Source organism: Pipistrellus kuhlii, unplaced genomic scaffold (genome assembly GCF_014108245.1).
Source record: "Pipistrellus kuhlii isolate mPipKuh1 unplaced genomic scaffold, mPipKuh1.p scaffold_m20_p_8, whole genome shotgun sequence".
Classification (NCBI taxonomy): domain Eukaryota; kingdom Metazoa; phylum Chordata; class Mammalia; order Chiroptera; family Vespertilionidae; genus Pipistrellus; species Pipistrellus kuhlii.
Genome location: NW_023425584.1, coordinates 67,504,647 through 67,531,080, shown reverse-complemented (window position 1 = coordinate 67,531,080; position 26,434 = coordinate 67,504,647). Strand labels below are relative to the sequence as shown.

Sequence of the window (26,434 nt, the reverse complement as noted above, 5' to 3'; positions counted from 1 at the left end):
GCACCGGCCACGGGGCTCCCCTCGGAGGAGCAGCCAGCAGCTCGGCCAGGCCGGCCCGGGGGACGGAGGAGCAGCGCCCTGGGAGGCCCGGGCTGTCAGGCCGTCAGGCCGTCAGGGTGTCAGGCTGTCAGGGTGTGGAGTACAGAATTGCCACGAAGTTACACTGGCCGAGGGGCCTCCCCCGGAACCAGAATTGCACCAAATACGGCCAGGGCGCCTCTGGCTGGCTTTGTCACTGAGGCAGAAGCTCAGAGTAAGGCCACTGTGAGTCTCTGTTAGAGGGACGTGAGGCGGGGTCATCCTCGGGCCCAGGCACTCGCACCTGGGCAGTGGATTGTGACTCGCGAATAATTTCGGATTTTGAAAAATAAATATAAATAAATAGATTCCAGACACTGTTGAGGGAATAAATGGAAAAGAGAAAACTTCCCAGGTGTGACGATGCTAAGACACCCACAGGGAAGACGGAGAAGCCCTGTGGCGAGGACCAGGGAACGGGGCGGTCTCGGGCTGGCCGGGGACCGGGGCCCAGAAGCTCGGGCGCCAGGAGGCACTTCGGGGGGTACTTGGTGCGAGGAGCCCGGGGGACAAGCCGGCCGTGGGCGGGTGTGGGGGAGGCTCTGCCTCTGCGGCGGAAGGCACCGGTCAGGGCTATTATTTAAGTTAGGAGGTTAACGGTGTTGCCAGAGCAGAAAAAGAGCAGCAGCCCCAGGTGGGAAGAGCCCGCGACCAGGGGACGGAGAGGGCGGCCCCTCCCCATCAGCCAGGGCCACTCTGGGCTCCTAGGACCTTCCCCGCCACCCTGTGGCCCGGCCCCTCCTCCTCCTCCTCCTCCTCCTCCGCCTCCGCCTCCGCCGCCACCTGGGTCCTGGGAGAAACGGGGTCACCAGCCTCCCCTCGCGGATGGCGGAAAAGCCTTCACGGCCCGCTCCCAGGGCCGGCGTGAGGGGCTGCGGCCTCCAGCTCCCGGCGGGCGGTCCGCGGTCAGAGTCCACGCGCGGCCTCAGCTGGCCCAGGACTTGCGGTCCTCGGGGTTCCTGGGGCTCCTGTCCGCCCGCGGGCCCTCGGCGCCGTCGGCCTTGGCCAGAGCCGCCGTCAGGGAGGCCAGGTTGGAGGCGGAGCCGGAGAGGGCGCTGCTCCTGCGGGGCTCGGGGGCGCCCTGCAGCCGGAGCCCCGCGCTGCGCCGCCGGGCCGCCCCCGCCGCCCTGCGCACCCGGGCCGGCCGCACCAGCAGCCCGTAGCCGGGGTTGCACTTGAAGTACTGCTTCCCTCCGATGGAGCCGTCGTTCTTACCTGAGGGAGAGGAAGAGAGTTGGAGAGAGGGGTCCGACAGCGCAAAGCGCACAGCCCCAAGGCCCGGCCCGGGGGGCCGCCCAGGCCCACCCTCTAACAAGGGCGCTCAGGGAGCACCGAGGCCTCCGCTCACGTGCCAGCCCAGAGCCCGCCCCACTCCGGCGCAGGCTGTTCCCAATCCGGTGGACTATGTAATGTCTCCAGAGCCGATAGATGAGTAAAAATGCTTTGAGGTGAAGGGTGAGAACACAGCAGGGGGTAGGGTTTGGTGAGGGGATTGGGGTGGGGGCGAGGGCGGGGTGAACCTGAACAAAGCGACCAGCCTGACCCCCAATGGTGATGGAGGGGTGGAGAACACGATCTTTGTAGAAAAACGGTCACACGTTTATATACTCTCACTGTCTGCAGGCCCTAACATGGTCTCTCTCTACCACCGCCAGCTCCCCAGGCCCACAGGGATCACCTCCCACTCTGGCCGCTGTCACCACTGGGCTCCTGGTCACACTCCCACCTCCCTCTCACTGGCTCCCGGGTGCTCCCAGGGCCTGGGGCTGGGCCCTCTCCCCCCTGCACACCGATGCCTCTGAGCTGCGCCTCCAGACCCAGAGCGGCCCCTCTGACATCTGGTCTCCACTGGTGTCCAACCGGCACCTCCAGCCCCACCTCCCAACAGAACTCCGGTTCCCCTGCCCTGCGCCCGCCCTGCTCTTGGCTCTTCCACCCGCAGGACCTGGCCTCGGCCACACTCAGGTGTCGCCTGGCTCCTTTCTGCCCGACATTCTACCACCCTCAGGCCCGGGGCTTCCGGACTCTCCCGGCCTGGACACCGGCACAGCCTCCTACTGGCTTTCCTGTTCCTGCTCCTCATCCCAAGTCTATTCTCCTATAAAAAAAAAAAAAAAAAAAAAAAAAAAAGTCTTTTTAAACCCTTCGATTCTTTCCCCTTCAAGAACTGGCTGCCCCACCACTCCAGTCTCCCGGCCGGTCTTTGGAGTCCCCCTCAAACGCTGTGAGCTGGTTCCCGTGTGGAGCTTGTGCCCGAGGTGCCTTTGGCCTGTCGTTCCCCCTCCCCCAGCTTCCTCCTTTGTATCACTCATGCCTTCGCTCCCTCAGTATTAAAGTGTCCCACACCCACCACCCTCCATCTGCTGAGCCCATTTTATTTTCCTCACAGCACTTACTCCCATCGGAGTTTATTGACTTGTTTACAATTATCTCCCTCTCAAAGAAAAGTCCAGTGAAACCAGGCACTTTGTTCTGCTCAGAATCCAGGACAGTAGGTGCCTGATATTTATTTGTGGGATGAATTCATCTATTTGCTAATTTCCCTCTAATTCTTAATTTGATTGCAAATACAAACTTCTTTCCCAATTCCTGTTTGCATTTCAGCAGAAATGGAATTTAAAAAATACTCCAGCCTGTGCTACAATAATCTTCTGGAACCACTTCCGATTTATGATAGTCTTTGCCAAAATTAAAGACAGTGAGTGATTTCATAGCTGAGCTGAGGGGCCCAGAGACAGAGTCAGTGTGGGGCAGGCCTGGGTGTCACGGAGCAAAGCACCCCAACTCTCCCTCTGTCACCCGCCCCACCCCCCACCCCCAGGAGAGCTTTCTCCTTTCCACTCATCTACACAGGCCACACACCTCCCTCCTAAGCCCATCACGGCGCACCCAGCCCTCACCCAGGGAAGGGGCTGCCCACCCTGCCCCCGAGCACACTGCTGGGGGCGGGAGCACGGAGATCAGGCTGGCTGTCCCCAACGTGCTAAACGCAGTTAATGCCGGGATCTGCTCGAGAGAAATGAAAGCGATCCTCACAAAACTGAAACACGAGTGTTCCCAGCAGGAGTATTCACACAGAAACAAACAGTGGAAACAAGCCGGAGTGAACACAATGAGTCACACCCCCCGTTGGGTCAGCCTGGGAAACACTGTCCAGGGAGATCAGCCGGACACAGACGCCCACATTTTGTGGGATTCCACTTACATGCAAGTCCAGGCTTAAAACGTTTTGTAGTGGGAAGTAGATGAATGGTTACCTAGGGTTTCGGGGGAGGGGAGAGTGTGAATGACAGACATGCAGCTGTTTGGGGGTGATGAACCTGGTCTAAGTTAGATAATGGAAATGGGAACACAACTTGGTTAGTATGCTAGGAACCACTGAACTGTACACTGCAAACAAGGGGGTTTGATGGGTATAAATGACTCACATTAGAGATGTTTTAATAAAACACCCAAAGAACAAATTGCATCCTTAAATCCGGCCTGTGTTTCCGAGAGTGAGGACCCGCCGCTGTGAGCTGGACCACTCTGGCTGGCAGCGGGTCTCCCATCACCGTGTCACCTGGTCCTAGCTGTGGGCCCAGGGCTCTGTGATGTCCGGGCCCCACTGGGTCCGCAGGCTCAGGAGTGTGACCTGAGCCAGCACGGCAGGTGCAGCTCCTGTTACCGTTCAGCTGCAAGTGCTTCTGTGACTAACGAAATCACGGCATTTAAATTCATTACTATGTTTATAGTAGCCTTCAATCAATGTCTTGCGTTTTCTGAGAAACTCTAATAAAAAGGGAACCTGACTCTTACAATGCTTTGGGAAAGCTTATCTAGGAAAAAAAAAAGCCTCATTTTAAAAAGGGGTGACTCCCAAAGCTCAGAAGTCCAATAATGTGCTAAGGGCATACAGCCAGCTTCTGGTAGGGCAGGGGCAGGGGCAGGGGCAGGGGCAGGGCAGAGGACAGGAGGGGCGGGGCAGGGCAGGGCAGGGCAGAGCAGCCCCAGTGCTCGGGACGTCCTGACAGGCGGCACTCACCTGAGGGTAAGTCGAGCTCCACGCCGACCCACGTCCCCTCCTGGAAGTCGGTGGGCCCGATGTACCTCACGATGCCCCCCTTGTTGGCGCCCACGGTGACATACTCTCCCTCGCGGAGCCACTCGGGCACTTCGCTGGCTTCCTCAGAATCGGAGGACACTTCCAGCTTCTCCAGGGCCTGGCCCCCAGCGCTGCCGTCGCCGGGCCCTCCTGCGGCCCGCGGGTCCTCCTCGCCGGGGCAGCCGGGGTCCCCGCCCAGCATGCGCGTGAAGGACTTCAGCTCCGAGGTCCGCACCTTGCGGATCCTGAACGGGGAGGCTGGAGCGGGCGACTGGGACAGGAGGTCAGGCGCCAGCTGTGGTTTGGGGACCGGCTCTGAGCTGGCGGCTGGCCGGGCCTGGTCCTTGGGTCCTCCTGGCGGCTTGCTGGCAGGGGAACTGTCGCCCCCGCTCTGCCGGCTGGGAGACTCCTGGGGGGCGGGAGGGGGCAGAGGAGCTGGCGAAGTGCCTGCTTCTTCATCCTGCCTCTCTGAGGACCCTGCTCCCCGGGCCGGGGCCCCTCTGTCACCGTCACTCTGCAGAGTCTGCTTTGCTGGGACAGGAGGTGACAGAAGGCTGGTCTGTCCCGCCGGCGAGGCAGGGAGGGCGCTGTCAGCTCCAGGGGCAGGCTCAGCCTCCGGGCCAGCCTGGCAGGGGACAGGGGGGACAGGAGGGGGCGAGCCGGGCGTCTGCCCACCTGCCTGGGCCGCAGCATCCAGGCCGGGGGCCAAGGCCTCTGACAGCGTGGCGGTGGAGACGCTGTGAGAGAAGTACCCGCTGGAGGCCTCGCTCACGGGGCTGGGCAGCCCATCCTGCACGTCGGGGGCCTGGGCGTTGGTGGCCGGGCACTGTGGCGAAGGCACCTCGGTGGGTTTGTCCTGGGTCTTCACCGCGGGGGCAGTCTGCACCGTCACGTCTGGGGCCACACTCAGCCCCGTTTTCTCTCGGGGAGCCTGGAGCAGGAAAGGGGAAGTGAATCTGGTTAGAAGTCAAGGCCAGCCAATCACCTCCACGGGGCTGCGAGGTTAGTGTGACCTCCCAGCGCTGATGGAGAAGGGGGTGCTGCGGGGAGGGGGGGCAGCCTGGCTGCAGCGTCAGCTCCACCCCTCTCCTCCTGTGACCCGAGGGCCCTGCTGAGCTCTGAGTGCGCCGAGAGCCCAGTGAGCACCTGGGGCCTGCCCCCACCACCTCCTCACCTGCTACATCGAGATTCTGAGATGCTGTGATCCTGTGACTTATAATAAATATATATTTGGTCATCATCCCCATTTTTGGCCCAGAGCTCTTGCTAAAACCCTTAGAATTCTCTGACAAGAGGGATAAAGATGTCTTGATATTCAGAACCAGCCCCTTCCAACAACTCCTGAGTTTAGGTTAGTAAAGTGACTTTTAGAAATCCCCTGAGGAAGGGGGTTGGTTGCCAGGAGAACCAAGCATGCTCAGAGGGCTGCAACTCTCAGCCCCACCTGATTTCGGGGGAGTAGAAAGGGGCTAGAGGCCGAGTCAATGGCCAGTGATTTAACCAGCCACCCCTCTGTAATGAAACCTCCGAAAACACCCGACAGGACCGCTGTGGCGAGTTTCTGGGGTGGTGAGCGCATGGGGGTGTGAGGTGTGTTGTGCTCGGTGTGTGGAAGCTTTGCATCTCTCCCCACACCCTGTCCTGCGCTTCTCTTCCTCTGGCTGCTCCTGAGATATATCCTTTTATAACAAACTGGTAACCAGTAAGTAAAACGTGTCTCTGAATTTGCGGGCAGCTCTAGCTAATTAATCAAGCCCAAGGAGGGCTCCTGGGAACCTCGATTTACAGCTAGACACTCAGAAGTGCAGCTGACAACCTGGACTCGTGACTAGAGCCGAAGGGGAGGGCGCCTGGTGGGACTGAGGCCTTCGCCTGGGGAGCTGCCGCTACCAGGTGGAGCTGAACCCACGGACACCCCGCTGGTGTGGGCAACAACACATATGGGGCTGCCCCGGGGGGTGGGGGTGGTACAAGGCAGGCACGGCCTCACCACAGAGCGTGGCACACAGTAGGTGCACACCACCATCTCCATCCCCGCATCCCCCCAGCGGGAGTCCCTGCCTCCCTGAACCCAGACGAAGAACTTTGCTCCCGGGGAAACAGAAGCCCTGCCACCGACTTCCCAGCGCGTCTGAGGGCATCACTAGAGGCCAGAACCCTTTTCCTGCAAAGTGGAGCCGATGATGTCACTGCAGCACCTGAAAGGCTTCAGTTCGGCTTCACCAGGAAGGGCTCTGGGTCTGCTCTGGCTGAGGAGCTGAGGGAGACGGGCTGCCTGCAGGCGCACCCTCTCCCTGAGCGCCCCACCCCCCAGGCCGCCATTCAGGCTGCTGCCGAGGGCTGGTCCCATGTCACAGCCAGGAGCCCTCGGGTCCCAGGAGACAGCAGCCAGGCAGCAGCCGGCCCCACGAGGGGCGTGAGGACGGGGCCGGAGGCGGCCTCTCCGCTCACACAGAGCCCCGTCTCGGGGAATGACGAGGCCGAGGCTCACCCGAACTGGCTGTTTCATCCTCGGGGTGTTTTCGGGGATAGCTTAAGTCACCTGAAGAAGGTGGCAGGTTATCTTTGTATCCCCAGTTCACAATGACAGGGGAAAGGAGACGGCGGGAGTGGGGATGCGGTCGGGGAGGTGGAGAGGGTGCTGCTCACAGAAAAGAAATATGTTTTCCAATATTTACGGAAAGATTATTTATCTTACAGGAATGGCCATTTTCCATTTGAAATACAGGATTTATTTGAACGGGGAAACAGCTGAGATCTATAAGTCTCTTACAGTCACTTGGCTTAACTCAGCAGTTTGATAAATCACGCGCTTCCACGTGGCTCGTCATTTATATTCCTGTCTCCAGAGGCCCTCCTTCCCCACAAGGCACACTCTCGGGGTACGAAATTAACGGCACCTCCCAAGATTAACAGCCCATTTTTGTGATGGATCTCTAGGCTGCAAAATTTACTAAATCCGATAGATCAATAACTGTCACCAGCATAAATACTCTAAAAGATTAGGCAATCCTTCAATCACTTTTCTTTTGCAACTTGTACATGTTTTATTTATCCTTTTATTTTTAACATCAGCGGCCGGGCAGGGAAGAATACAGGCACAAAGCACCCGGGTCTGGAGTGGGAGCCATCCCTGTGGCCCTGAGAGAGGGCGTGTCCCCGGCTCCAGTGAGGAGCCCCTCTCTGCCAGGGCCGGCAGGTCCTGTCCTGAGGAGGTGACACTAGGGACAGGGCCCTGATGCCCCTGGTGTTAGCCTATTTGCTCCCACACGCGTTCTTTGAGGCAGGCCATGGTCACTGTACAGCATGGCCCAGAGAGGCGGAGCCCACCCAGAGCCGCCGGTGAGCGAAGCACTGGCTCGGGCGGTCAGACCCTCAGCCACAGCGAGAGAGACAGGGGGAGGGGGCTGATTGCTGCTTTCCTTCCCGCTGAGCGAGGCGGCAGCCTCTCCTTCCGTCCGCTCCGCAGGCAGCCGCTCCCACTTGACTGGAGTTGATGTGAGTGGAAGCCCGTCTGCCATCGCTGGGTCTTACCCTCCCCAGTGACATTTCGGGGGGCTGCCACGGAAGCCTCGGCTGGAGAAGCACCGTGAGGAGCAGCAGGGCTGCCCAGGGGCAGAGGCGGTGCCACGCCAGGTGCCCCGCCCGCAGGGGACTCCTTCCCACTGGGTCCCACTGGCCTCGCTGCCCGGTCCTGCCTCGGCAGCAATGACAAGCATTCTCCACGGGAGGGGCCGTGGTGTGTCTGCAGTTAAACTCAGGATGCCCCGGGCACTGACTGGAAGGGCCTTTTAGAAAGAAGTGGATTCATGAGGCCTGAGTTTCCTTTCCAATTATTCGGCTTTTGCTGTTGTTTTAATAAATAAAATTTCCCTATGAAGAGATGGCATTTCCTGAGAGTGAGCGCACAGTGGGAGAAAATAGACCTGCTATTCATAAGGCGAGAAGTGTTGTTCATCTGCAGGAGATCATAAGAGGCCGCTCCCTCCCAGCTTAGCATTCGTCTTTTCACGCTGATCCGCGGATCAGGATGAAATGCAAAACTGAGAATTAAGCACACACTTAGAATAAGGAGGTTGCTCTGTTTATAGAACTCGCCTCGCCTGGCGGTGGGCTATTAAAGCAGCAGACGACAGCAGCAGCCAAGCACCTCAAAGTTTAGCAATCATATGATTAACAAGTTGGAAATAGCAAGTGTAACAGAAAAATAGAGAGGGAGAAAACCATGGCCTCTATTGTGGTTAATGATCAAAATGGAAATGCTAGAATTAAACCACCACAGTGTGGCCTCAACGCTCACAGCATCGGGCCACCCACCAGCCAGGCGCCCCGACCCGCTGACTCACCTCCGCCACCCTGGGCGTCCGGGGGTCCGGGAGGGCGGGCTGCACCGTGATGCGGGGCACCGGCTGAGGAGACAAGTGGACGGGCGGGCGTGAGAGATCAAGAACAGAACAGACAGCCAGAGAGTTTCCGCTGCACACACAGCAGAGCCCGCCAACTGTCAGGAATTCCAACAAGTCATGGCCAATCAGGCCTGCCTAGAGCGAGGGGCGCCACACTCTCCACAGACACGGAAGAAATAAGGAGCAGAACCAGCAGCTCCCGAGCCTCCATCTTGCAACCCAAATAGGGGCTGACACCCGCAATGCACGCCATGGCTCCGACGCGGCTCCCCTCCCGTCCTCACACACGGCTGTGGCTGTACACATCGCGTCTCAGGACTCTGGGGAGAAGTGACTGGGACAGGAAAGACCAGGAGAGGCTGCAGCAGGAGGTGGCACTCAAACCAAGCCTCTGTGGCCCAGGAAACTCACGGAGTAAAAGGAAGCTGACGAGTAGCCACGGGATGCGAGGTTCAGGGAATCCAGGCCGGAGCATAGCTCTGGGCACAGACAGAGCAGGAGAGGGAGCGTGAGAGCGGCTTCGGGATGAAACTATCCTCATCGGGTAACTGAGAGGAGAGTGTGGAGGGTGAGGACAAGGATCTGGTAGTGGGAGGCAAACTGGCTGGTGAAAATATTTAAAGACCAAAGTAGGCAAATCCCTAGTGAGACTCCAGCAACAGAGCAGGTGTGAGTGAGTGACTGGGGCCTGAATAAGAGGTGCAAGCAACATCACAAGAAAGGCCTTTGGTACATGTGGGCACGCCATTGAGGTAGCGTTTAAAGAAAAGAATGAAGAAATAACTCGCACCAGGACCAGGAGAGGGGGTGTCAGAGGAAGGAGACGAGGCAGAAACTCACTCGGCAGCGGCTGGTTCACAAGGGCAGTGGGACTGCAGAGGGGATAGGACTGTCTCCAAGAGGCAGGAATCCACCGCTTCTGCCTTCTTCCCTCAACAAAGCCGCTCCCCTCCCAGGTCCCCCTGCTCCCATGCAGGAGCCGGGACCTCGGAATGCCCAGTTCTAAGAGGGCCCCATCCTGGCAGAACAAACCGGGCTCCGAGTCTTCCCTCACACGGGAAGTGAACGTTGACATTGGTTTGCGTGCAGTAGGAATGTCCAGAAGAGAAGCAGATGGTCACTGACCTACTGGTTCCATATCCCTCCATCTCCCTTCTCCCGAGCACTCAGGTCCTCCCTGTGGTGTCTCTGGGTGTCTGAAGCTCCTATGCCGCTGACTCTCCCTGGACAGAGTCTGAGGACACTAAGGCTGGGCGGCCAAAGTCTTGCTTCCTACCAAGCAGGCCAACCTCTTGGGACAAAATGGCTCAGTGAGGGTGGGGGTGGCCTGAGCTCACAGTACCAGGTCACTGCTTCCTGCAAAGATACTAAGTAGCCCTCAGGCCTTGGGGCTGGTTGGGGAGCAAAGTGCTAGAGGGAGCCTTTCTGCTGGAGGTAAGACCTGAGAAGAGGCACAGAGTGGAGGCGATGGAGTGGGAACTGGCAGGAGACAAGGCTCAGCAGATGGAAGGACCCAGGGACAAGAAGGAAACACGCTTCACCTGCAGACACGGGAGCTCCTGGGCTGCAGGCCAGGGACCAGAGTCAGAGTTGTGTGTAAGAAAGACCCTGGGGATGGCAACAGGATGGACGAGGGAGGATCCCCTGGGGCAGCAACTGCACAAGGAGAGGGCACTCCACTCCTAGGGCACATAACCCTTCCCTCTCCCAAAGCCCCGCCTGGCCCTCCTCTGCTGCCAGCAGCGTGCCCATGGAGTGTGTCCAAGCCCCCCCCCCCCCAACAGCCCTCCGCTGCCAGCCGCTCTCTCAGGCTCACGGTCCCCATGTTATCTGAAGTCTCCCACAAGTGGGAAGGTGTTCAGAGCGTATTTCTTAGTACACGTAGAGAAAACATTCCTTAAGTTTGAGCTCCAAAATGCTTTCATTCTTTAGTTAGGTCTCATTTAAAATAGATGAGATTGGGAGGAAACATTCCCCCTTAATGTATAAAAATGATACCAATGATGGAACGTAAGCACTGCAATGAAACCTCTTCTAATATGATGTAACTCCTGCCCTCCCAAATGAAGCAGAGAGACATAATTTACACTTTTCTTTATGACTCAGAGTAATTACAAAATTCCAGTAAACGCGTAAAAAATATTAGCTGAAATGAATTAGAGGACCAGATGCTCTGACACGATGCAGGGACCCGGAGGACCACCGGGGCTCCTGGTGCCCTGACTCCAGGGCTCCGGGCTGCGAGGCTGAGAGCCTCCCGGCTGCCCTCAAGGGATTCCTGTCGCCATCACTCACGCTCAGTGGCCACTTCCTAATCGGGCAGAATGTTTCATAAAAAAGCCAGCGACCCCCATTCAGAAAAAATGTGAACCAGAACAAGAATAACTGAAATGGGCGGAGACCGGTTTGGCTCAATGGATAGAGCGTCGGCTTGGGGACTGAAGGGTCCCGGGTCCGATTCCAGTCAAGGGCATGTGCCTTGGTTGCGGGCATATCCCCAGTAGGGGGTGTGCAGGAGGCAGCTGACCAATGACTCTCTCTCATTTATGTTTCTAACTCTCTCTCTCCCTTCCTCTCTGTACAAAATCAATAAAATATATTAAAAAAAAAAAAAAGAATGACTGAAATGGCTAAAAATGATGTCAAAACTTAGGTCAGATCAGGTCGGAGTGGGTCAGGAGCATTATGACAATACATGGGCCACACCCACTCCTCCCACCCATATACCAGCAGCTTGGGGTGCCTCCCTCTTGGGGGAGGTGCTAGGCAGTGGTGTCTGCCAGATTCCAGCTCTGGACAAGCGGGGTCACAGAAAGATTCTTCTCCAACAGAGGATGTCTGACAGGGCAATGCTCGTGAGAGAGGGGTACAGACACAGGAGACTGGCCACATACTCATTCTTATCGAAGCTGGGTGACAGGTACATAGATTCATCACAGGACCCTCTCTGCTCTGTCCATGTCAAATTTCCGCCCTACATGAAGAAGGTGACGGGCTGAGTCACTGTAAACTTCCTTTTAACAAGGATATGGCAGGTTCCACCGTGACCAGGCGTTAGTAGCAATGACACCAAGGAGAACACAGAGATCAGAAAGGCATGGACTTTGCTCTCTACAGACTAACAGGCTCATTATGGGAAGGACGTGTGTGTAAGTAAAATGTCAAGAAACAGGACAGATACTAGAATGGACTTTTTGAAGAGAGAAGGATCTAGATTGGCCAGCACTGAGCAGAGGGAAGGAAGGCAGGGGCCATGTAGAGAGGCCTTGCGAGCACATGGTTGATTTTCACAGGCAGGAAAGAGTAACCAAAGGTTCCTGAATGAGATGGTCATCAGAGCTGTGCCTACGGAAGATGAATCCCTAAATAGGGGAGATAACAAAATGTGGGGAAATCAACGAAGAAATTGCTTTAATGGTTTGGTGGAGAGCTAAAGAGAGAGCCTGAATTTGTGTAGTAAGAGGAAAAGATAATAGAAATAAAAATTTAGATATATAAAGGAGACTGTTGAATACTTGAAAACAGTTGGCTAAAGGTGAAGGAAACAGAGTCAAAGATGATGCATAGGAAGTTGGTGACAGTGAAATTAGCAGAAATTAGAAATCAGTTTCTAAGCTCTTCCTGGCTTGTTGAGCGTGTGTGCACGCATGCAGGGGTGGGCGGTACTTAGCCTTCTATTTTTGGAAATGGCCCGTGATTAATTCAGCAACCTTATTAAGGGCACCAAAAATACCTACAAAGTATACTGAAATCTACAGTGTGCCATTTGTCCTTCACACATAACAGCTCAAATTTCCAAATGTGTATTGTTTGCATTTTAATGCTATTTTGCATATCCCCTGTGCAGGCAGTTGCCTCCTATTTCAGGAGCTCAAAACATTTCAGATCATAAGCTCATTAATCCTTACGACACATCTGGTAACTATTAATAAAAATGACTGCAAAGTATTTTGAGCTATAAATATTAAGGAGAAGTCCCATGAGGCCAGTGAATATAGTATAATTATCTACATTTCATAGCAAGAAATCAAGGCTCAGAGATATTTACCTAATGGTTAAATGCAGTCGGGCAGCCCTGTGAGTTAGTGACAGAGATGGAAAAGGACTGAGTTTTAAGCACCAGGTAAACTCGCAATCATGCCTTCCACTGGGCATTACTAAAACTTAACCAATGGGTAGGTTACAGGCAAAAGAATTGCTTTGAAATATTCCAGGGGAAAGATGATAATCACTTCTCGTATCCTATCTCGTCATTTTTAACTCTGGCTTTCACAGGCCAAATGAATGAAAACAGAGATTAGCTCAGAATTTCAAAATGAGGAATAAAAACTATTTTGGAGATGCCTTTGGCTAGATCAGTTTTAGCTCCTTGGCATGACATGAAAGACCCTCACTTCTCTGTGAGGGTGCAGCCCTTCCAGGCTTATTCTGCTAACCCACTCTGAACTCGGCTTTGCAAGAGATTTCTCTCACTGTTCCTCCCCGAGGGAGTCGTGTTCCCCTGGTGGATACCTATCTGTTTTTAAGTCTCAGCCCAAGCACGACCTACTCTTCCTGAAACTGTAGGTAGGAATGCCCACTGCCTTCGTGAGTCACCCAGACATACACATATTACAGCATCTGTAACATCAATCCACTTATGTTTATGTCTCTAAGGGACTCCTCAAAACCCAGTTCTCAGAAGGGCAGGCTTATGGCCCATTCATTCCTGTATCCCCACACATAAAACAGACACTCAGTGCTTGTTGAATGAATAAACAGATAAGTGAATAAATCAATCATTTAGGTGCTGCAAAGAAGGCTGAACTGTACAGTTACAAAGAATTTGGAAAAGAACAGACATTCTGAAATTTGGACATAGGTGTACATAGAGGGGAGAAGAAATATCAATTGAAGCCAAAAATAATCACGTGTTCAAAAACACAAACCTTCTGACACAATTTTTGTTTGAAAAATGAACCTTTCCTAATAATCATCCCTTCTCCTGAATTTAAGTGTCATTTTCTAATGATTCCTAAGTTAATATGACTCTCTATTAATATATTTTTTTATTGACTCCAGAGAGAGAGGGAGTGGGAAAGAGAGATAGACACATCAATGATAAGAGAGAATCATTGATCGATTGCCTCTGGCAGGCCCCACACTGGGGAGCAAGCCTGAAACTTGCGCATGTGCCCTGATCAGTAACTGAACCATAGGTTCATAGGTCGACACTATCCACTGAGCCATTATTCCCAGGCTGGGCTATAAGCACGTTTTTAAACTAACAACAATAATACCTGATCTAAAAAAATCTGAAGTTTCTACTTGTATTTAGCAGTCCCAAAGTCATTCAGGATACATTAATTCCATTTTCTTTCAAATAAAGAATCTTAGGTTTTATTAATTTATCATTCATGAATATGCTCCAGGTGCTTATTATGTCAAAAAGATTGTGCCAGGAGCTGGGGATACACAGTATGAGCAGAGCCAAACACAGGCCCTATGCTCCTCAAAAAGAGGCACATGGGGTCTAATACCTGATATTGCTATTTAATTATACAAACAACTAAAAGGTCCATTTCTTCCATCAACAAGTAAACTATTTTATAAGTGGATAAAAGTGAATCAAACCATCCAAACAGACTTTATTTCACTATAAGATATGTGCATGAGTTCAAGTTACTAGAGATACTACATGGAGAAAATTTTAAATACTAATGTTTCTGGAATTGTCAGAAAAGATACAGCTTCTTATTTTTAGAATTTAGCTAGTTTAGTTTTGAAACTTCTACATGGTAATTGTTAAAACTTATTTAAATATTTCTATGAAAAAAATAACTTGTATTTTTTAAAAAAAGAATGTAATATTTACTTCATCCAAAATAATGGTTGTTTTTCAAATGTCTATGAAGGATGAAGGATGTTTACTTAAAACACACAATATTTGTTTAATCTCAAAAAGTAAAAGTAGGGTTTAAATCTAGACTGTTACCAGCTTGGTATGCCATATCAGCTAAGGACAGTTTTTATTTTAAATTGTTGAATAAAAGAATATTTTGTTATGTAAATTACATGAAATTCAAATTGCAGCATTCTAAATAATGTTATTGGAACACAGCCACTCATTTGTTTAGTATTGTCTATGGCCGGTATCGATAGATACTGCTTGGCCTGCAAAGCTAAAATAACACTATCTGGCCTTTTACCAAAAAAATGTTGCCAATCCCTGACCCACAGAATCACACAAGAGCAAATGATGCCAGTTTCTGAAAAATGACAGCCAGATTGAGGTCTCTTCAATACACTTCTGTACTGCCTCGGGAACTTTCTTATTTTTATTCTTTTCCAGATTGGCTATAACCCTGATTCTGAAGTCAACTTTGTCAGTATTCGTATTCTGAGACAAAGACAGACAGCAACATATTATGATTTAGGAAAACTGAAACAAAGATAAGCATCTCCTACCATCAGACAGAGTGCCTAAGAATTCATCCCTAGAGCAACTGAAGGAAAAGCACTTCCCTTGACTTTCATGACATGCCCGAAGGCCTGGGCAAACTTCCCTCTGTTAACTCAAGAGCAGTGAATGCAGCATACCATATCCAAATGCACTTATGTGTGGCACTAAATTACAGGGGGAAATGCTCAGATACATTATTTGTTCAAGGCCCTGAGTAATAAAAGCAAACCAAAGGCTAGAGAGCACAGTCAGGTCCTCTTCCGAAGTTTAGTTAGTTAAGACGATGAACCCTTAATCCAGACACAGGAGTCAGCCTTTATGTGGTCCCTTTCATCAAGGGAGCCCAAACATGAGCAGCCTCAAACAGCGCCTTCACACAAGGCAAGGACCAGCGGCTGGTTTGTTTTTCCATTTTATATGGGGAAGAAACGCTGCCCTGAAAGATGGAGTAACCATACAAGCATCTTTTTAATCAGCACCAGAGATGTGCAGGGTGCTGCTCTCTCTCGAGGCTCTGCCCATTTCCCACACCGGAAGCTGTGCTGAAACTGGAGAAAGACAACTCCCTGCAGTTGACAAGGCCCTCCTGAGCAAAGTGCAGGACACTGAAACAAAGAGAGGCAGGAACTGTGACTGTGCATGTGATGGTGGGCATTAAACCCGAGCATTAACTCTTTAATTACCCAGATGAACCAAAGATGCCATTTGGAGTCCCTAAGTTTGAGTTACATAAATAGCTTCATCTGAACACCAACTCCTAGATACAGGAGAAAAGCTATTATGCCAAATTAATTCAATCTAATTAATTAGAGAGCAGGAAGTTCTTTCAATTATTGTATGTGCTGTCTGAGAAACACACTTGAATACGAGTACAGATTTCATTAATTGCAGTTCATTATTTTCCAGATTAGTTACTAAACTTGCACCAGAAGGTCAAAGACGGCTGTCACCTCCTCCAATGTGGTGTTTTTGCATCTTTGGGACTCAGACAGAAATCAATGACAAACAAAAATATATCTCCCTAAAAATCAGACACATGAGTCTTTCTTTATAAAAATGGTCAAACCAAAATATTTTGTAAAATATTTGAATCTTTGTTTTTAAATCTTCTAATAAACTGTTAACTCCTCCCTTAAAAGAAAAGATCATGAGTCTTTTCAAACACTGGGATACAATGCTCCCAAACTATAGCACCTTGATCTGAGAACCCGCTGCTTCCAAGGAACAAGTTAATAAGCATCAATCTTTTCATTAGAGTTTCGCTGGGGTTGTATCTTTGCATGAAAGAGGGAACTGAACATTCTTGTTTGAAAATGTCAAGGACACTCTGATTAAAAGCATTTTTTTTTAATAATAATCATTCCCTCATTATACAACCTCTGCATCTATTCCACCTACTTGAACAATGAAATTCTGAGAAACGAGTGGAACAAGACTCATTCCATTCCTCGGTTCTCACCTGGACTATTTTTATACACTCAAAATCTTATTTTTTTAAAATAGAAGTGACAGAAATCCCATAGGTTTTTAAGAGCGTACCCTGCTATCTATACACCATTTGACTTATCCACAGCTGCTACCATTCCCTCCATTAATTTCATTTCTGTCGTTCTGTGCCTTTCATGCCACAGCCGCAGGAGCCAGCCTCCATGATTCCTCCCGCCTTCAGTGTCCATCTGCCTCGCATGCTTTTACAGGCAGCCCTCTCAGTCATTGTTTGGTCAAGCTATAAATAACTCCTTTAATCTCTCCTCATAAATCATTTCCGATGTTATTCTCTGAAACCCTTCCAACTGGTCAACGTATTTCTAGTGTCACATAGCCAGAATCCAGGGCAACAATCTGACTGTGGTCTAATCATGCCCCAGAAGGCCAGGCAGTGTTTAAGGGGATTAGTGACTTTCTTCATTATTGTGAATGCTCCAGAGAAGGCAGTTTAGGTCTCCAAACCAAACATGAACAGAAACAGGAGAAGAAAGAAGTTTTAATTCCTTTCATTGTATTTAGGGGAAAATAGCTTTAAAAATGATAAAAAGAAAAAGTTGGGAGTTGGGAAAGAATAAGAATATGCCATCATACATGGTCAATTTGATTACCATGTACTGTGTGTTGATCCGCAAACTAATTTTGGGTTCTCTTTGGGTGTTGTTTCACATGGTAAATCTTAAGCAACACTACAATTATTTCCTATCTTATGCAATATTCATGTCAATATTCATCCCTTCTTATATAATAAAATTGATCCAGACTGATTTTTATTTTTAGGTATATGCATTGATTTCTATTTTTCTGGGTTCTATCTTTTTTTAAAATAATATATTTTATTGATTTTTTACGGAGAGGAGGGGAGAGGGATAGAGAGTTAGAAACATCGATGAGAGAGAAACATCGATCAGTTGCCTCCTGCATACTCCCTGCTGGGGATGTGCCTACAAACCAAGGTACATGCCCTTGATTGGAATTGAACCTGGGACCCTTCAGTTTGTAGGCTGATGCTCTATCCACTGAGCCAAACCAGATCAGGCATGGGTTCTATCTCTGATATCATTCTAAAACCTACAATTTTTTAGTCTGTTATTAATTATTTATATTGGCTGCCAAAGTGAGTGAACTAACAAAGCACTAGCAGCAAATAAAAAAGAGAATCAAAGAGAGAGAAATATTCACTGTATTTGTGTAGTCCTTACATTACTGGGAAGTCACACCTCACAGACTATGGCAGGGCCAGGTACTGCAGAGGGTGATCTTGAACATTCATCAGCATGAATTTTTGTTTTAGACTAACTAGATTGGTGATATAGAGGAAGCCCATGGTCATGGTGTCCCTTTATTTCCATAATGTACTTAACGAAGTTATACACAATCTCTGGCAGAGGAAGAAATGTGGATTGGAGGTGGAAGGTACTGAATATATAAAGCTGAATGTGTTGCTCTGTCTTCTGTGATTTGAGAAATGGCCTCTAGTTGTATATGACAGGGTTCTCCCTTCTGTCTATAATGTTCAGTATTTTGATTATGACTCAAACACAGGCAGATTATACCCTTTAAAAATTTGTAGATGAGCCCTAGCCGGTGTGGCTCAGTGGATAGAGTGTCGGCCTGTGGACTCAAGGATCCCGGGTTCGATTCCGGTCAAGAGCATGTACCTTGGTTATGGGCACATCACCAGTGGGGGCGGGGGGGGGGGGGTGGGAGGGATGTGTGTGCAGGTGGCAGCTGATTGATGTTTCTCTCTCATCGATGTTTCTAGCTCTCTATTCCTCTCCCTTCCTTTCTGTAAAAAATCAGTAATATATATATTTTTTAAAAACTTTATAGATGATAGCTAGAACATGTAAATAAGCACTCAAAAATACCTTGATTGCTTAGAAATGTTACAACACAATCAAGATGGCAAAATTTTATAAATGAATCTAAAGTTCCTTATTTAAGTATTTTTATACATCAGTTAAACAGCATCGTAATAAAAGAGAACTCATTGACAAGATTGTACACAAATAAACAGAAAAAAAACTAATGTTAATTGACCAGAAGCATGATGGGCTAATAATACTTGCCTTTAAAAAAAGAGAGTGCAATAATATGCTACTTTGGTAAAAGTACATTATTTAGAAGAGGGAGCGAACAGTTGCACTATTTTTAAGCACAGGGATTACTGTATCACATCTGGGCTCCCAACTTTAAGCAAGAGCTTGGCAAGACAACCGAAGAATGATGAAGCATTTATTATGAGATATAGCTGACTAACCTACACCTGTGAGGTCTGGAGTCAGCCTAGAGCCCCCACCTCCCCTCCCTCTAACCCCTGAGTAATAGCTAGATTATCAAAAACAGGACCTCAGCTTTCAGGTTTCAACTCTGATTTCCAAGTGAACAGGATGCCATGAGAGTAAAAATTTGGGGAACACTAAAGTAGCCAATGCAGCTTGTTCTGTTGCTGATATTTTGAGATTCCATTGGCACTGAAGGGCAGCATTTCCAAGAGTAAAACACCACTCAGGAGTAACAACCTAAAGCATATTTAAAGTGGCCAAGGTAGTGGGACCTCTACATTGATACTCTCATTTAAAAGAATTTACTTCCCTTAGAGCTCTAGCAGAGACAGTCATGATCTGAGATGAACACACCCATCTTTGATCAACTAAATCCAAAACGATACTCAAAGTTTTTCTCTCCTTAAGAAATGGTTCTTTAGTAAAACTTACATCAATCCAGGAAAAAAAGGTTCATCAATATGACTTGATATCTCAAATCTCCACTCAGATGTGATTCTCTCATCTCTAAACTATAAACAGAGTCCTTTATGCTACTTTATGACTCTTGTACATATAAGTTATCTAATATTATAATCTGTATATATATGTCATTTTATTATCAATATTCCCTTGCCCTCAAAGATTATATTCTAGAGATAATCAATGAAAATAGAGACTTAACAGTAACTCCCAAGGGAAAAATTAAGGACGCTGATCCAGTGCAGTGTGTATGGGGAGGCTGTTGTCAGGGCCACTCTGCATTGACACATACTTCCTCTCAGTAGCCTTTCATGGCCCCGCTAGTATGAACTGTTCTACATGTGACCTAAAGCCATAAAAAAGACTTGGGAAAGAGTAGTCCAAGTGAAAGGGGGAAATAAAAAAAACTCTTAAGACGAAAAAGAACTTCATGTGTTACTGAGGTCTAAAACAAACAAGCAAACAAAAGAATGGCCAATATGGCTTAGTATTGTGAACAAAGAGGAAAATAAAAGGAGCACAAGTAAAGATCAGGGGACCGCATCACCCAGGAAGGAATTTAGACTTAATTCCGTTTCAGTGAGAAACAGTGGAAGGTTTCCAGCCATGAATTAATGGAAGGGTGTGGAAGATCACTCTGGCTATTTTGTAAATGAGAGACTGTCCCGAGGCAAAAACAGACCAACTGCTCAGCTGCTGCAACGGCCAAGAGACGGGAGTGGCACTAGGAGTGATGGGAAATGGAGGAAGTCAGAGGTCACTGGTTCGGGAGTGGTACCTATACCTTTTCACTGGTGCTCTACTTGTAAGAGGTAAGCAGAGTGGATGTTTGTGCTACACCCTAAAATGGTCATGTGTTTCAGCAAGTATCCTGTGTGATGGGAGTAAGCAGACTGTGAGCTGAAACAACAGTAATGTTTTGGACTTATAAACTGCGAATGCCTCCCTGATATGTAAGTGAAGAAGTTGAATGGACAATGAAATACATAAAGCCAGGGCTCAGGGCCTCCTGGGCTAGAGATGGAAAAGTGAGCAGTGTCAGTGTATGGACAGGTAAAGCCATGGAGCTGAATGGCATTACCCAAGCAAAGGACTAGAGAGAGAGCCCAGGCTAGCACTCTGGGGCACCTGAGTATCAGTGGCTTATGGACTAAGTGGGCCCAGGGAAGGCAATCAGGAGGGACTGAGCAGTCCGCAGAAGGAAACTGGCAGCAGCGCTGAATGAAGCCTAGAGACCAAGTGTCTCCAGCATGTTGTAGCTGGAAGGTCACCAGACAGGGACAGAGATGGTGTGGGAAGGTGCATCTCCCTGATGGCCTGGAGTAAAGAGCCTTCCATTCATGAACCAGCTGGAACATTTTAGCCCTACTATTGGACATCTTTGCTAAGTACAGCTTTTTTATTTTGTTAATCCTCACCTGAGAATACTTTTCCATTGATTTTTAGAGAGAATGGAAGGGAAAGGGAGAGACAGAGAAAAAGAAACATCAATGTGAGACACACACACATCGATTGGTTACCTCCTGTGATGCCCAGACTAGGGCTGGGGATCGAGCCTGCGACCGAGGTACGTGTCCTTACCAGAATCCAACCTGGGACTCTTCAGTCCGAGGGCTGACACTCTATCCACTGAGCCAAACTGGCTATGGTAAGTCCAGCTTTATCTTTCCATTTATTTATGAAATATTTAACACTTGGGACCACTTTCCCCAACACTTTTGCTCATATATGCTCAAAAAAAGTAAACTGAATGAGCAAATACTGCTCTAAGATATCTTCAAAATATTGTGAGATTAACTCTCTTAAATTGGACATTACAAATTAGTTATCCTCCAATCACTATATTTGTTTCTGACACATTATTGTTCTTGCAGAAGAAGCAATCACTTATTATGAAACAGTAAAAATAATTTTTGATTGTAGCACAGGACTTGACTTCTACATCAAAAACTCAGAGAGGCTTTAAAAAATAATAACTGGCCCTAGTTGGTTTGACTCAATAGGTAGAGGGTCGGCCTGTGGACTGAAGGTTTCTGGGTTCAATTCTAGTCAAGGGCACATGCCTGGGTTGCGGGCTCGATCGCCAGGAGGGGGCATGCAGGAGGCAGCTGATCAATGATTTTCTCTCATTATTGATGTTTCTATATCTCCCTCCCACTCTCTTCCTGTCTAAAATCAATAAAAATATATTTTAAAAATAATTATAACTATAGGGGACTGATTCAATGATTTCTAATGCCATTCTGATTTCCCTTAATGTCTATAACTCTGTCTTCACCAAATAGCAGTTGAAAAATGGTGGCTATCAAGCTTTAATGTGACTAAGAATCACCTTGGCTGCTTATAGAGGCCGAATATAAGGCGCCCCAGCTGAGGCATGGCTTGAGACCAGGCTGTATATATTTTTTAGTTACCTTTTTAAAAAATTACCATGGAAATTTTGTCCATGAATCATACTAAATAACAATGTGGGAGATCAGAAAAGAATACTGAATGCAGTAACAAACTCTTGGGAAAATAATTTCTGCCCATCCTAACCCCACCAAGTATTAGACTTGCTATTTCTTTTAGCTCTCATGGTCATAGATTCATTTTGATAATTGTTAAATACCAATGATATGCCTAGTTAAATTTAAACACTTCCAAAATCTCAGTGTTTAATTTTTTTCATCTAATATGTGTACATGCATGCTTATGTATATGTTTATATAATGCTAGGCTGAAAATATTATATATCTGCACAGCAGCCTTACAAAACTAACACCATCGCCCTTACATATGCATTCATGAACTCAGAATATTCTTTTAAGTAGTTCTGGTCTCAGACAGGAACTTACCTGCATTTCTGTAACTTGAATGTTTAAGTGAATGTGGAGAAACTGATGTCAAAAGACCTATTTCAACAACCGAACTTGCACTGTATGTGTTTTTGAATGAATATAAATAAATCCTCATTTATCAATTTCTGCTGAATGCACACCTATATAAGTCCAGAAATTGCACTGCCAACAGGCTTTCCATTCACCATCTCATGTGAACAGTTTCCTGATTATTTGGAAAGCCCTTTCACATTTTCTCTAAAACTTATTCTAAGGCTGAGTTGAGTTTCAGAGAAAAAGGGGAAATAAGACAAATGATCACTTTTAATATTTTAAGTGAAAGAACAGGTAAACCACAGAAGAGGGGAAAAAGGCAGAGAAGGAAGAACAGTGTGATGTGAAATTGTTTGAAATGAGAAATGAAATCAAGAATTAAAAATAGAATTACATTTTCTGTTTGGCAATACACAAGAAACACTAAGTGCACTTCATAAATTTTACTATTGTTGCTCTAAGTGATATTACCATAAATCACATTAGGAGTGTACTTGGCATTTTTTAAAAGCAAAAAGGATTGAGTGTGTCAATAAGTTTAAACAGCTCTGTTATCTCTGAAGAGAGGGGAAGAGAAATTATCACAAGCTTTTACCAGATCTAAAAGCCCAGTTTTTACCCCTCCCACCCCAATCCCCATTGTTGGCATCACTCTCCCTCCAGCTTCAGTGCAAAATAGAGTACCCTTTTGCCAGCAATCTCAGAAAGAAATGTTCACTGCTGCTTTCTTTTTATTTTGTTAATCCTCACCCAAGGGCATTTTTCCCATTGATTTTTAGAAAGACTGGAAGGGAGGGAGGAAGAGAGAGAAAGGAAGAGGAGAGAGAGAGAGAATCACTGATGTGAGATACACATTGATTGGTTGCCTTCTGAACGCTCCCCAACCAGGGTTCGAATCTACAACCCAGGTACCTGCCCTTGACCAGAAATTGAACTCGTGACCTTTTGGTGCACAGGCTGATGCTGAGAACACTGGCCAGGGCTTCACTGTTGCTTTCTTAATGCTCTTACCTGATGTGCAAGGGGAGACGGCTGTTTGCCCCTTCTCTCGTCACGCACAGGGAAGAGGGACTTCAGCAGCTTGGGCATCTGTGGCACAAAGGATTTGACTGGGGTCAGGTAGGAGGCTGCTGGGCTACTATGTCCTGTCAAAATATTGAAAGGAGAAGAAAAACAATTACAAAGACATCTCTTTACTGCAGATTTGACAAGGATCATTTAAAAGCAAATATAACAATACTAGAGGCCCGGTGCACAAAATTCGTGCACGAGGGTGGGGTAGGGGTTGTCCCTCAGCCCAGCCTGCCCCCTCTCCAATCTGGGACCCCTCGAAGGATGTCTGGTAAACAGGCAGTCGGACATCCCTCTCACAACCCAGGACTGCTGGCTCCCAAATGCTCGCCTGCCTGCCTTCCTAATTGCCCCTAACCACTTCTGCCTGCCAGCCTGATTACCCCCTAACCACTCTCATGCAACCTGATTGATGTCTAACTGCTTCATTTGCCCCCAACTTCACTCCTCTGCCAGCCCATTTGCCCCCAACTTCCCTCCTCTGCCAGTCTGGTCACCCCTAACTGCCCTCCCCTTCAGGGTTGATTGCCTTCAACTGCCCTCCCTTGCAGGCCTGGTGCCTCCCAACTGCCCTCTCCTACTTGCCTGGTCATCTACAACTGCCCTCCCTTGAAGGCCTGGTGCCTCCCAATTGCCCTCCCCTGCTGGCCATTTGTGGGGCCATCTTGTGTCCACTTGGGGGCAGGATCTTTGACCACATGGGGCAGCCATCTTGTGTGTTGGAGTGATGGTCAATCTGCATATTACTCTTTTATTAGATAGGATAGAGGCCTGGTGCACGGATGGGGGCCAGTTGGTTTGCCCTGAAGGGTGTCTTGGATCAGGGTGGGGGTTCTCTTGGGGCATGGGGCGGCCTGAGCAAGGGGCCTATGGTAGTAGCCAAAAACTGGAAAGAAACCAAATGTCCATAAATGGAGCTGATTAAAAATGGTAATAAATTCAATTGTGATAATGAAATATTTCTCAATATTTCTCAGCAGTAAAAAAGAATAAATTAGTGATGCATACAGCAATATGGATGACTTGAATAGAAATAGTGAGCAAAAAAAAAAAAAAACACACAAAAGGAATATAGTATGGTTCCTTTTCTTTTTCTTTCTTTCTTTCTTTCTTTTCTTTTCTTTCTTCCTTTTTTTTTTTTTTTTTTAAGAATAGCTCATTGATTTTTAGAGAGAGAGGAAGAGATAATAGAGAAACTAATAGAGAAACATCACTGAGAAAGAAACACTGATTTGTTGCCTCTTGCATGTCCCCCACTGGCAATCACGTCCATAACCTAGACATGTGCCCTGACCAAAATAGAACCAGCAACCTTTTGGTGCACCAGACAATGCCCAAACAACTGAGTCACACCAGCCAGGGCTTGTATAATTCCTTTTATATGAACTTATAGAACAAGCAAAACTAATCTGAAATCAGAACATTGGCTGATCAGGAGGAGTCGCATAAATCTGTTCTACCTTGTATGGGTGTCAGTTAAATGGGCAAATACATTTGTAAAAACTCATTAAATATGACCCATAGTAAAGATAAAAGCAGTCAACATAATAGAACATGAGATGGTTTAGATGCTGGCTTGAACATGTAAAAACTTTAAAGAAGCTTCTATAAACAAGTCCAAGGATGTAAAGAAGAATGTGGTCTTAACAAATATACAGATAGGGAACATCAGCAGAGAAAGTAAAACTGTTACAAAAAAAGAAGCAAATGGAAATTCTAGAACTGAAAAGAATAATCTATACTAATAAAAGGGTAACATGCTAATTAGACTGGGTGACCTGACATCTTCCGGACATATGACTTCCTTCCAAACAAAGCCATGGTGGTGGAGGCCAAAGCAGAGGCAGTTAGGGGTGATTAGGCCCTCAGGAGACGGCAGTCAGGGGCCATCAGGCTGGCAGGGCAGGACAGTTGGGGGCCAGCAGAGGAGCGGTTAGGCGGCAATCAGGCTGGCAAGCAGGCAAGCAGTTAGGAGCCAGCGGTCCCAGATTGCGAGAGGGATGTCCAACCACGGTTTAGGCCAGGATGGGGCCTAAACTGACAGTCGGACATCACCTGAGGGGTCCCAGATTAGAGAGGGTGCAGGGACCGGGCTGAGAAACCCCTGACCCCATGCATGAATTTCATGTACTGGGCCTCTAGTAATTTAAATAAAAAGTTCCCTAAATGTGCTTAACAGAAGACTGGAAATAGCAAAAGAAATTATCCAACCAGAAGAAACAAGAATAAGATAAAAAGATTGAAAATAGAAACTTAAAAAAAAAAAAAAAAGTAGAGCTCCTGTGACCTGCATGTACAATATTGGACAGAGGATTCAAAAGAGAGAAAAGTCCAGTAGAAAAAGTTTAATGAACTAATAGCTGAATATTGCCCAAATTTCTTCAAAAACCCAACCTACAGATCTAAGAACATCAGTGAAATCCAAGCAAAATAAATATTAAGAAAACTATACCTAAGCACATCATTGTCCAACTGCTAAAAAGAAAGAGAGTGAAAATCTTGAAAGCAAATAAAAAAAGACATTATGTAAGGAAAACCTGACAGAAATGATGGCTGAATTCTCCTCAGAAAAGGAGCCTAAAAGATAATGTAACATATGTGAAGAGCTGAACTAAACTTGTCAACTCAAAATTATCTAGAGAAAGTATCCTTAAAAAAAAAAGGTGAAATAAAGATATTCTTAAAAGAGGAGAGCATTCTTCCCCAGGAGAATGACACAATAAGAAATAATTCAGGATACTCATGGGCTAAATGATATCAGAAAAGGATAAGATCTTCAGGGAGGCCTGGCTAATGCCAGAAATAATGAAGGGAAATAGAAAAGATTCTCTCTAGTGTCTTTATTTTCTTAAATGTGGTTATTTTAAAGCAAAAGAAGTAACACTGTAAAATGGGTTCATAACATCTGGAAAAGTAGACTATACAACAACAACAATACAAAATAAGGGAGGGAGGGAGGGAAAAGTCAGATGGAACTACTGTTGCAAGGCTCTTATATGTGTGCAGTGGGAGATGATAATAATTCATAGGCTGTGACAAGTCAAGGATGCAAACTAGGGTCCTTGAGCAAAGACTTTCCTAAATAATCAAAGAAATACAGGCATACTCAAAAGCCAAAACAGGAAATAAAATCAAACATTACATTTTTTTCTGTCTTTTTTTTTTTGGGGGGGGGGGTAGGGAATACCTATTTTATTTATAGCTATGAGATCCTATCCAACTCACCAACCTTCCCCACTGAGTTT

General features: G+C 47.8%; 1 protein-coding gene across 2 annotated transcripts in view; it reads right to left on the bottom strand.

Moving 5' to 3' along the window:
• Nucleotides 1-367: 367 nt before the first annotated feature.
• The window catches only part of KIF13B (kinesin family member 13B), a 185,494-nt gene continuing 159,427 nt past the window's right edge, over nucleotides 368-26,434 (bottom strand). For both annotated transcript variants that reach the window (XM_045576884.1, XM_036423524.2), the window contains 5 exons: nucleotides 23,130-23,263; nucleotides 8,509-8,571; nucleotides 4,103-5,093; nucleotides 862-1,293; nucleotides 368-831 (listed from right to left, as the gene is read on the bottom strand). In XM_045576884.1, the coding sequence (XP_045432840.1) occupies nucleotides 1,004-1,293; nucleotides 4,103-5,093; nucleotides 8,509-8,571; nucleotides 23,130-23,263 (1,478 nt within the window). In that variant the 3' untranslated portion in view covers nucleotides 368-831; nucleotides 862-1,003. The remainder of the gene's footprint in view (nucleotides 832-861; nucleotides 1,294-4,102; nucleotides 5,094-8,508; nucleotides 8,572-23,129; nucleotides 23,264-26,434) is intronic.